General features: G+C 54.3%; 1 protein-coding gene across 1 annotated transcript; it reads right to left on the bottom strand.

Annotated features, from left to right (window-relative positions):
- Nucleotides 1-6850: 6850 nt before the first annotated feature.
- On the bottom strand, nt 6851-11018 carry KBTBD13 (kelch repeat and BTB domain containing 13). Its single transcript, XM_077126653.1, has one exon. The coding sequence runs from the start codon at nt 11016-11018 to the stop codon at nt 9642-9644; it is 1377 nt and encodes a 458-aa protein (XP_076982768.1). The 3' UTR covers nt 6851-9641.
- Between the last annotated feature and the right edge of the window lie 1295 nt (nt 11019-12313).

Below are 12313 nucleotides of genomic sequence, written 5' to 3'. Positions count from 1 at the left end.
CCCTACACAGCTGGTGGCCAGAGGGGGGTGCTCAGAATTATCTGCTTAATGAAGAGGGAGGGAGGGAAGGAGAGACGGAGCCCTACGGGAGTTACGGCTCCGAGGGTGGCCCAGGTTGAAGACAGCTGGCGTCCAGCATCCTCACATAATTCCCACGTGGGAGACCCATTGGAAAGTACTGAGGAAAGCTCTGGGTATTGGGTAGGTGATTTCCAGGGACAAGGGCGGCCACCCCCCACTCCTTACTGACCAGTCCCTGAGAGCCTGAAAGGACCACATGGCTGAGATCGGAGTGAATACGAGATTCTGGTGGTTGCTGGGAGAGTCTTGGTGCTAATTGGGATACGCCCCCCCTAGTGCCCCATGGCAAGGGATCCCTGCAATGTGCTCCTTTGGGGAGCACACGACTCCTTTACTATGGCAGCAGGGCTGAGCAGACCTCTATGCCGGTTGAAACTATCGTGTACCCGAGAAAAGGCACGTTTTTAATTCTGTTACTATATTGCTAGGTGGAATCTTTTTAAAGTTATTTCCATGGAGATGTGATCCATCCAAATGTGGGTAGGACCTGCTGATTAGGAGGTTTACATGGAGATGTGTCTCCACCCATTCAAAGTAGGATTGCTTTGTAGAGTTCTTTAAGAGGAAACCATTTTGGAAAAAAGCTTCAGAGCCCACATAGCCAGAGACCTTTGGCGATGCAGAAAGAAAACGCCGCTGGGGAATCTGTTTGAAGAAGCTGGAAGACAGCGCCATATGCCTTCCCAGCCGACAGAGGTGTTCCAGACAGCATCAGCCTTTCTTGAGTGAAGGTAATCTCTTGTTGGTGCCTTAATCTGGACATTTTCTTGGTCTTAAGACTGAAATCTTGCAACTTAAATTCTCTTTTTAAAAGCCATTCCATTTCTGGTATATTGCATTCCAGCAGCTTAACAAACCAAAGCACGCTCCCTGAGCAAAGGGTCAGAAGCAGTGACCATGTTCTCTATGGTGGGCCAGGCTGAGCTCTGTCACCCCCATCTCTTGTGATAAGGAGCTCTGCTCTGCAAAGCAGAGGTGTGTGTGTACCCCAGGAGCCTGCATCCCTGGGGCCAGCCGGGCGGGAGTATCAGGGGCCCTGGGAGACAAGGCTGGCATAAACCTTGGGAGACAGGATCGATCCTGTCCATCCAATTCCAGGCCCTCTGGGGGCAGGTGACCAAGAGGGTAGCTTAGGGGCAGTCCAGAGCTATTTTCGGGATTCACGATTGGAAGCTGGACCTAAGAGAAGCATTTTGAGTTCCCCAGAGGTACAGGGCCTTCAGCTACAGACACCTTCTCAGCATCTTGATCTGCAGTCAAACCAGTGGCCGGGAGGGCCATTCCACAGCCCCGTTAGAGGACAACCTGCCCCTCCACTCAGCACACTCCTTCCTCCTGTCTCCACCGGACTTTGCCTGTCCTATGTCCCTAAGACGATGAGGGTTCAAGGGGTTATATTACGGAGACAGTGCCCAACTGGGAGGAATGGGGGACATACTTTTCAAAGCCCCTCTTTGGGCTCTCCTATCACATTATGTGGTTGTTAATTTCCTTCTCTACCTGGAGCCAGACCTACTGTTTCTGCCAAAATAGTCATTTGCCTTTGCCTGACAGTGGAGAGCTTTCCAGTTTATTGACACTGTGGGCCAGGCACTCTTCTAAGCTCTTTCCATGTCCCATCTCACACAACCTCCCAACAAACCTAAAATTTAGCTACTGTTGTTGTCCTTACGGATAGATGCCCACCTGAAGTTACAAGACGTTAAATAACTGTTCAAGGACACATAGGAAGAAAGTACTGGAGCTGGATTCGAATCCAGGTACTCTGAGCAAGAAGCTGGAGGCTCCCTCCTATTACATGGTATTGGCTCCCCTCACAGTGGTGGGCCTGCACACACACACACACACACACACACACACACACACAGACACACACACACCCTGACTTGACCCTACAGTTCTTGTGTACACCAGACAGGGTCTGTTGCCCTCATTGAAAGATGCAAAGTGGGGCTCAAAGAGGTGGTGCGACCAGCCCACTACAGTGCAGCAAATGGGTGGCAGGGCTGAGCCTGGAGCTGGGCTCTCCAGGGCCCTCTATACTCTGCAGGACCCCGTGGTTAGGCCTGATAAAGGTCAGGTCTGGCTTGAGCAGAGGACAGCCAGACCCTACCTTGGGGCCAGGACTGCAGACTTTTCACTTGGGAGGGGGAAAGCAGAAGCTGAGCCTGCCAGATCTCATGCATCTGGTTCTGTTCCCATTCCCAGCCACTGCTCAGAGAGCTTCTAAAGGTCAATATTTTCCCCTCAAATCCAAGTGGCTGGGGAGGTATGGCCCCGGCTTCCATTCATTGAGGCACCAGCCCTCTGGTTCCCATGATTTTGTAATCAGGCAAAGACACGGAGATGGAGATTTCCCCAGGATCCTTTGCTTGTGCCCAAACCTAGGCACTCGGTGACAGATGCCCAGGGAGCTGAGGCCAGAGGGTCAGGGCATGTATCAGGTAGGGCCCTGGCAGGGAAGAGAGAGCACACGCTAGTAGGGTCATTTCCTCCGAGGAAAGAGACAGAGGGCAGAAGGCAACCGCAGGGTGCAAGGAGATTTCTACCACTCCTAGACGGGGTGGGGTAGGAGAAGAGAGGGCTGCACCCAGAGGCCGCCTGACTCTGGTCAGGGGAGGAAAAAAAGGTCAGTGCAAGGCAGCCCTGTAGGGAGAGAGCCAGGAAATAAACGCCCTGACCTCACACTCCTCCCACCGCCCACCTTCTGCTGGCCCTGCCCGTTGGGAGCCGGAGTCCAGGGCCCATCGACAGAACGCACCCAGGCCATCTGCTGGGGCCTGGTCCTGGAGGAGGAAAAGAAAGGAGACGTGGAAGGGCAAATAAGAGACGCAGCACAGGGTAGGATGAGGCGCTTGGCATCTGAACTTAAGAAGTACCTCCATCTTTCCTACCACCGCCTCAGAGACATGCTGTAGCTCCCTACTTCCCGCGGAGTAAAATCCGAGTTCTCCAGCCTGACAGTCCAGGTTCTTCACATTCAGGCTCCAGAGCGTCCCCAGCCCCACAGCGACACGCGCTTCACTTACCGTGTGCGGCAAGTCCACATAAGGCAAGTATCAGCGTTACCTCCACCTTAAAAAGAGACCAAGTTTTTGTTTGTTTTGTTTTTGATTTTTGCACGGCCAGGCACCAGCAATCGAGCCCGGGTCTCAGGCACGGCAGGTGAGAATTCTGCCACTGAGCCGCCGTTGCACTGCCCAAGACTAATGTTTTTTTACACCTGGTTTTTACTTACCAGGCTGGGTGATGATGGGGCTGGAATATGAACCCAGGTTCCCTGACACCGACCGAGCCGAGGCTTAACCATTCTACCACCTGCCCCCTCACGGAGTGACATGTCTGTGGACTGCAGGAACATGCTGCCTTCATCTAGCCTGTCCCTTCCTCACAGAAAGGATCTCAGTAAAGGATGAGTTGGGGGAATAGGGAGAGGAGAAGAGAGAAGAGGAGCATGGCAGGTGAGGATACCATAAAAACAAATGCTTGTCTATAAGTTCTCATCTCATCTTCGTAACAACCTTGTTTGCAGCTGAGAATCCTTAAGTTGAAAAAGGTAAGGAACTTACCGCTGGTTAAACAGTCACAGTCAAAGCCCAGGTTTGACTCCAAAATCAGCCGGCTGGATGGACAGATGGGTGAACACCGGATGGCAGGCAGCAGAGCTGTCCCTCTGCAGGGTTCTGCCTGTAACATCGTCATCCCTTGTTTGCAGCTTAACCCAATGCTCTCTCTCTCTCTCTGAACACCTGAAATTCCTTCTGCTAATCAGGATTTTGGAGTTGGGCACATCTTTGGAAGACCCTTACTAGAATGAAAATATATTACCCGGGAAGAGAAGCATGCTGGGCCAGTGGCTTCATGCCACACTTAGAGTTGGCAAAATCACACGTGCGATTTGAAGGGCCTCAATGTGCTGGGAAAAAAAGGGGTTGGGGGGGACATGGAGGGGTACACCTTCATGAAAAAATGAGAGAGGCCTGGAATCGGGGACTGCAGTCTTTGTGGTTCATTTTGGGGAACCTCCCCAATGCACGTCCTGGGAGGCAGCACAAGAGATGCTGCATGGTGTGAAGGGAAGAGGATTCTAGAGTTAATTTGGGGTGGGCTGCTGCATCGCTGAGTGTGCCAGGCAAGTGACTCGGCTCCCCTGGACTACACTTTCCTCCCCTGTTAAAAAAGAGGGTTGGCCTAGATGTTTCCATTCTGCTCCAAGACCACACGACCCTCCAGAAGGCCCCCTTTACCTTTTGGTAGCTGCTGTGAGGTCAGAGAGAGGGGCTCCTTCTTTCCCTGTCCCCCCACTCCAGGGAGCAGAACCATGAGGGCTGCAGAGGACACTGTTGAGATAAGTGCCCCCTGCACCCCCTCCCTGGGTGCCACTCCCGGAGCCCATGCCCAGCACCAGCACGCTCTGAAGCGGCCTGCCTGGCCAGCAGCTGTGACTCCCCCAGCACAGTTAATTTGCTGCTGTTCTGGGAAGTGACAGCAACTTGAAACAAAGCAATTAGGATGAAAAAGAGGCCCAGCTGCTTGGGGCCAAAGGAAAATAAACAGCCTGGCCCTGTGTGTATTCCACCGCCAAGAGGAACGATTCTTCACAGGATGATTAGCATTTCCAGTCCCAGTCTCTTCCCCTCCCTGGAAGACAGAAGTGACCCATTGGCCATGGCTGTCGTCAGAGTCCCCTCTGCCCAGGGCCTGCCGCGGACCCCACAGCTCCTCAGCTCCTCCCGTAGGTGCTCCCTGGTCACCTGCCACCCACCCCCCTCCTCTGAAATATGAGAACCGAGGGGTGGAAATACCTCTCTGATGGTTTTTTCCCTTTCTTGATTGGCTGGCTGATCAATTTATTAATTAACTCATCCTTTCAACAGACATTGATTGAACACCATTTATCCATTCATTCACTCATTCACCAAATATGTAATTAAGCCCCTGCTATGCACTAGTCACTGTTCTAGGTGCCTGATGAATCAGCAGTGGACAGAGCAGACCAAAGCCTCTGCCCTCAAGGAGCTCCCATTTTAGCAGAAGGAAAAAAAAACCAAGCAAGTAAAATTATAGTATTACATAGGTGATGACGAATGCTGCGGTGGAAAATTAAGTAGAAGGTAGGGCATGTAAAGAAGGGAAAAGAGTGCAAAGAGGGTACCACTTAGGTGGTCTTTTATCTCTGTGAAGGTGACATCTGAGCAAAGACCTGCAGGAGGTGAGGGAGCAAGCCAGGTGGCCAAGGGAAGTGTGCCAGGCAGCAGCCAGGCAAAGGCCCTGAGGTGGGAGCCTGCCTGGTGTGTCTGAAGACAAGCAATGCAGCCAGGGGGAGAGTGGTAGGAGATGGGATCAGCAAGGAAATGGGAAGTTCAGGGGACAGGAGGGGTGGGCAGAAGGGGGTTGAAAAGACTTTAGCTTTGAGGCACCACCAACAATTCTGGGGGAAGGAGCCACAGGGGCTGATGTTTCACTAGGATGGCACTGGCCGCCATGGAAACAAATTGCAGGGAGACAAACAGGAACACGGGCCCAGGGTGGAGTGTGGGAAGGCCTGGCTTTTCCAGCCTCTTTTAGGCAGGCTGTATAAACAAAAAGGGACTTTCCAGAGAGAGGAAACTTGGGGTACAGGGCATCCAGAGTTGTGGGCAAGAACAGGGTTTGTGGAGGAGGGGAGAGCACTCCAGTAAGTCAGGGCAGGGGCCTGCCAGGGAGGTTTAGGAAAATGGTCCCTGCTGCTTTAAGCTGGGCATGGGTGTGGAGAGCTGTCTGGAGGGGCAGCCTTCTCACAGAGATCCCAACCCCGGATCCTGTGAGCTCAGTAATGGCTCAAAATCTCTGTAATTGTTTGTGCCCCAGAAACTTCATGGAGTGGTCAAATCCATGTGCCAGGAACGAGAGGCTGAGAATCCCAAGTCCTGGGTTCACGTCTCTGCTGTACCTGGCGGGCTGTGTGACCTTGGATGAGTCGTTTCAGCTCTCTGAGCGTCTCCTCACCTGCAGATCAGGCACAGTAGGAATCCCTGTCAAAGCGGGTGGTCAGTGGCTATGGAAGAAGCCAAGAGCCTTGACTGTGAAGACCTTCGGGTTGGAGGAAGGGTGGGCTGGGATTTTAGAGACATTCCCCCCCCCCACACACACACACACACAATTCCTAGGAGGCAGGAAGGGAATAGCTCTCAGGATGTTAATCTGTCATTAACTCTGGGTAAAGGCACCTAGCAGTTCCCCAATTAGATCCCACAGCAAGAGAACCCAGGACAGGAAAGGGCCGGGCCCAAGGGAGAGAATGAAGCCCCCAAGGAGGCAGGGAGTGTGGAGGCAAGGAGGGGAGAGGGGGTGTTAGGGAGCTGGACAGTGACACACCACCCACCTCAGAACTCCGGCCAAGCCAGGAGGCAGCTGAGAAACAAATTCGTGGCCCTGGAAAGCTCAGCTGCACCACCGAGCAGCTGGGCCCTTTCCATCATGTTGTTTTGGGGGCTTTTTCTTTATCTGTAAAAGGGGGGTGGGGGTAGGGGTGTTGCCCAGATGCCTAGGCCCAGATCAGACCCTGTGGGTGAAACTTCCCATGAACACTGCTGTCGTTATGCCGAGAAGGCCCTAAGAAGGCGCTGGTCTGGATGAAGGAACAAGCAATCCCCAGGGGCCGCAGGCCTCCTCTGAGCAGAGCTGTGCAGCCAGCCCCCGAGGCCTCCAGACGCAAAGCTCTGCGGGGATGGGTGAGACCCGTGAGGTTGCAAGACACAGTGCTCAGCAGTGCTTAGGAGTGAGCCGGGAGGCAAGGGCTCTGTACTGTTAAGAAAAATTAACCATGACCGGGAAATAAGGCAAAAGGAGGTCTGAATGGCCTTTCAGTTTCACTCTGCAGCTCTGTTTAATAGCTCCCCTATGAATTACTGAATTCTCTAGGAGAATGTACCTTTGCTTGCTTTACAATTTACTGTTGATTAGAGCCCAGATGCTGTGACAGTACATGCTGACTTGTGGATTTTGGTCTGGGGAAGATGCAAAGGATTTTTGCCCAGTAAAGAAGATAACCCCACAAATTACAGTTTTATTGCCCTGTAAGACATTAACCAGCTTCATCTCTAATTTAGCGGACTTATTTCAAGGCTTTTTTTTCCAATTAAATATATAGATCTCTGTTTCCTCACCCACAAATGCTCTTTTGAACCAGCCGTGCCATTCTTCTGGTACCCTCATTAGCGAGTAAAAGAAATCTTTGACCCGTGATCGCTTTCCATTTGTATGAACCACGCCTTTAACTTTTTAAAATTTATACTTTGGCAGAACCAAAAGGGAGGGACTCTGTCACACTATGCGAATTTGGACCTGTGTCACCTGTCACAGGGAGCAGGTACCTGTGGTTTATTTTATGTGTCAACTTGGCTTAACTATAGTACCCAGTTATTAACTCAAACACCCCTTTAGGTTGCTGCGAGGGCATTTAGCAGATGGGGTTAACATCTTCGACCAGTTGGCTTAAGTAAAGATTCACCCTTGATAATGGAGATGGGCCACACCCAATCAGTTGAGGGTCTTACCAACAAAAACCAAGGTTTCCTGGAGAAATTCCCCCTCAAAACTGCACCATCAAGTCCTACCTGAATTCCCACCCTGCCCTACAGATTTCAGATCTGCCAGCCCCCATAATTGCATGAACCAACTCCTTAATAAATCTCTTTATAGGTTGGTTTATATTGTTTCCCTCCCCCCTCCCCCCAGAACCCTGACTGATAACCAACCTGTATGACTGCAGGGGCTGGAGAGGGAAGACAGACGTGAAAGCACTCTGCACGCTACTGACAGCATGCACAGGTCAGGTCTCATTGTTGTGACTCATCAGACTAGGCTACTCCGGGGCTGGAAGGTCCCAGCTTCGGAGAGCAGCGTTCTCCAGGGCTCGGGCACAGGTCAGCCGAGCCAGAGATGAGGCCGCTGCGGCTGCCCTGACACCCGCCTCCCTGCTCAGGAGGTGCCATGCAGAACCTGCGTTACCCACTTCTGATGAGGCCAGGATTTCCCATGGGCCTCAGGTCCTAAAGGATGGAGAACACTTGGGACCACTCCGAAGCCTGCCTGAGGGTCATGGAGAGGCTGAAGCGCTGGTGCGGGCACCTGCCCAGAGGAATTCTAAATGCGGGACCAGAGTCCTCATCTAACAGCACAGGGCCAGCACTCGGCTCTTGACTAGTGGCGTCTATAGACCCTCCTGTCTGCCTGGCTTCTTTCAAGACCCCGTCACTTTATTCTCGAGGCAGGGAAGTGCCCCAGCTCAGCCAGTACAACAGGGTCCACATACGTGCACGGCCACACATGGCCACACACAGAGGATGCTGTCTTAGCTGGGGGTCCGATGGCCAACACAGGCAGGCAAGGGCAGGAGGGCAGGGAGCTGGATCAGCCTACCCTACACTCGTGGGTATAGAGCCAACAGAGAGAAGAAGACAACAGCATTCCAGGCCGAGGAAATGACAGGAGCAGAGCCTAGGAGGAGCAAATGAACCTGGAGATGTGGCAGAGGGGATACAACTCAGAAATAGGAGCAGGAAGTCCTGCCAGGGTTGGGAACTCACCCCGAATCACCTGAAGCCCTGCAGGTTAACAGCCCACTGCCCCTGCCGTAATGGCGAAAACGGGGATGGGCAAGGGGCTTGCAGCTGGATTCTCTACCGAGGGATCCTATCTCCAGAGGGGTGTGTGCTGACCCCTCGCTCTCTCACACAGGTCTCATTCCCAGCTCAGGGCAGTCAATCGTCTGCTACAGGGCAGCTCAGCCTCTCCACTTTCCCCAAACCTCCATCTATAGCTGCTCTGCCTCAAGGCTGGGCTCAGAGACTCTTCCCAGCTACTCCCACACTCCCCCACCTCTCCTCCTCTGAGCTCTCATAGTCCCTGCAGCTCCAACGTCCCCTTTCAAAGCCTAACTGTACCTGCCTATCTCCCCCATCCAGTCTATATACTCCCCTTTCTGGAGTTACCACTTTTTCCTCTTCCTGTTTTCCCCTTGTCCTGATTTCTTCAGTACTTAGTTTTATTATACTGTGGGGTTTTTTGTTTGGTTGGTTGGTTTGTTGCACATTGCCTTCAACCATTTTTGTGTCAGGACAAATATGTGCAAACCTTTTGTTGTCCTGTAACTGTTCTGTTAAACTGAGTATTTTCGAACATCACCCATATTAGGCCTAGCACAGTGCTGGCCACACAGAAGGTATCTCATTCTTGTTCACTGATTAACAGTTTAACCATCACTTAACCCTTTTTCAGTCATGCTCAAGTTACTGGTGCATTCACACACAAACCTGGATCATTCAAATCCAATCCAGCCGTTTCACTGACATTGTGACCCACCAGCTCTCAGCTGAGTCCAAGTAATGTGAGGGCACAGCCTCCAGCATTGCTGCTTCCCTGGCGGCCTCTACACATTCAAGTCCCAAGAGGCAGGAGGCCTGGGTGTCCTAACCAGGGAGAGAAAAGTTCCTGGCAGCTGCTAAGGCCAGCCCCACAAACGCAGCTACGGTGCAGGACTCTCAGGACTCTTCCCATCAGAAAACTCAGTTCAGGAGTCACAATTCCGGCGTTGTCGAGGCCACAGGCCCCAGGGTGCCAGGGGGCAACCTCAGGAGAACCGTCTGCAATGAGCCGGGCCGGGGAAAGCCGGCCTTCTCCCTCAGCAGCCGCCAGTTGCCGTCCTCGATGGCGTAGAGCAGCGTGAACATGCGGTTGACCGTGTAGACGGTGTCGCCGCGCACCACGGCGGTAAAGAGCGCTCCCTTGCTGTTGACAAACTGCCCCGGCAACGCCGTCCACTGGCCCGTGGCCAGGTTGAGGCAGTCGATGGCGCAGTGTAGGAAGTCGTCGGAAGGTCCGTTGCGCACCACGTAGAGACTGTCGCGGTGGGCCACCATGCAGTGGCCGTAGCTCTGCGGCCGCCGCAGCTCGGCCACCGGCAGCCAAGCGTCGGCCGGCGCCGCGTACTCCACCACGGCGGTGGTGTCGGCCGGCCGCCAAAGGCACACGAAGAGGCGGCCGCGCGCCTGGGCGCAGGGCACGCCGGCGGCCGGCTGCGGCAGGTCGGCCACGAAGCTCCAGCAGCTGGCGGCCGGGTCGTAGCGTTCCACGGAGCTCATCGGCGTCCGCTGGAACTCGCCGCCGATGGCGTAGAGGCGGCCGTCGAAGCCGGCCAGCGCCACGTCGTAGCGCGGTTGGTGCGGGCTGGGGAACTGGCGCCACGTGCCACCATCCGGGTCGTAGCAGAAGCCCAGCTCCACCACCTCCTTGCTGGCGCCGCGCACGCCCCCCACGATGTAAAGCTTGTTGCCCAGCGTGGCCACGCCCGCCAGCAGCGTGCTCGCTTCCAGGGGCAGCGCGGCCAGCGTGTGCCACGCGTCCTCCTCCTCGTCCAGGTAGCACACGGTGCGCGACGCGTCCTCCAGGAAGCCGGGCGCGGGGGTGTGCGTGCTCACGGCCACGTAGCAGCTGGGCCGCAGCGCCGCCACGTAGGCGCGGGCCTCGGGCAGCGCCAGCTCGGCCGCCAGCTCGCACGCGCCGTCGCGGATGAAGAGCGCGGCGCTGTGGAACAGGTCGTGCAGGCCGAAGGCGGCGGCCGCGTCGCACAGCAACGCGCAGTTTTCCGACGTGAGGCCGTGCTCCAGGAAGCGCGCCAGCGCCGGCGCCTGCAGGAAGGCGGCGCACTCCACGGCCTGCAGCAGCTCGTCGGTGGCTGCCAGCGCCGGCCGCTCCCCGCGCAGCACCTGCAGCGTGGTGCGGAAGCCGCCCGGGCTCAGCGCGCCCAGGCGCACCTCGGCCGCCCGCGCCTCCCGCATGCCCGAGCGGAAGAGGCCTCGGAAGAAGCCGCAGTGCTCCACCAGCAGGGCCCGGTCGGCCTGGAAGAGCTGGCCGCCCACCCAGACCTGCACGGGGGCTCCCGGGCCAGGCGGCATGGCGCCACTGGGGGCCTGGGTTTGCCGGCCGCCGACTCTGGGGCTCCACAGAGGTGAAAAAAACGTCTCTGGGGGTTATAAATATCTCCTGGCTAAAGATAGTACGTTGCATGTGATGGGGTGGCCCGCAAGTTGCATGGCCCCGGGCCCGGAGGGCATCTGGAAACTTGTGTGGTCACACACTTCCCTGTGAAAACTAGTGGTGAGTGCCAGAGCGCCTACTGTGTGCCAGACACTGTGAGGACTGCTTTATAAAGAGATCCCATTTAACCTGCACCGTACCAGTTGTGTGCCCTGTGCAAGTATCCTCTGTCTCTTCATCTACAAAATGGGGCCAATATAACACCTACTTCATACTATTGGGACAGTATCTTAAAGTGTTTTGAATTTGGCTCAGAGAGTGTATAACTCGTCCAGCCTCATTCAGGTGGGAAGAATCAAGGACAAGATAAGTTACCAAACCCACCCCATCAGCTTGGAGAGGGTGGGCTCTGGGGACTGTAGGGAGAGTCAGGGGTGGAACAAGTAGAGTGGGCTATTGAGAACAGGTTTTCAATTTGGCCGGGGCCTCTCCCCACATTCTGAGCTACTCCAATCTCTTTTTGAGCCTCAGTTTTCCTCTCTGTAAAATGGGGAGGGTGGCAATTCTACTTTGCAGGTCCAGTAAGCCCCTGTATGTGGAAGGACTTCCAGAGTTGGGATTGGATTGGGAAGTCGATGTCTGTTTCTTCCTTGCCCAACTCCTCCATTGCTTTGTGGCCCTGGATCTTGGGAAGATGGGAAGCAGGGTCTGCTGAGGAGCACGGGTGTCTCTGGGTGGGAAGGAGAAGGGTATCTTGAAATAATAGCTGATACTTAAATGGCACTCCTATGTGTCAGGTGCTGTTGTAACCACTTTGCACTCACCTCTGTAATCATTGCAACTGTTCTATGAGTGGATGCTATTTCTCCCATTTTATAGATAAGAAAACTGAAAACTATGAATTAAACATTAATGGCCTCATTTTACAGATAAGGAAACGGAGGCACTAAGAGGTTAAGATCAAAAGCCATGCCTAGGGTCACATGGCTAGAGAATGACAGAATAGGGATTAGAATGCAGCCACTGTGCAGTGTGTGCCCCTAACTGCTATGATCTACTACCTCTCTGCGCTACAAATGCTGCGCAGTCTCCTTGTGCCAGGAGGTTCTAGTTGGACCTCAGGATCATATGGTTCAACCCCTTCACTTACAGGGGAGGATACCAGGGCAGAGAGGAGAAAAGACTTGCCCAGGATTATGTGGCTGGGGATAGA

The sequence above is a fragment of the Tamandua tetradactyla genome, chromosome 14 (assembly GCF_023851605.1).
Source record: "Tamandua tetradactyla isolate mTamTet1 chromosome 14, mTamTet1.pri, whole genome shotgun sequence".
Classification (NCBI taxonomy): Eukaryota; Metazoa; Chordata; class Mammalia; order Pilosa; family Myrmecophagidae; genus Tamandua; species Tamandua tetradactyla.
This window is presented reverse-complemented; position numbering and strand designations above follow the sequence as displayed.

What these genes read in the sequence shown, in the direction of transcription:
- KBTBD13 (XM_077126653.1), bottom strand. Translation starts at nt 11,018, where the DNA reads ATGCCGCCTGGCCCGGGAGCCCCCGTGCAGGTCTGGGTGGGCGGCCAG.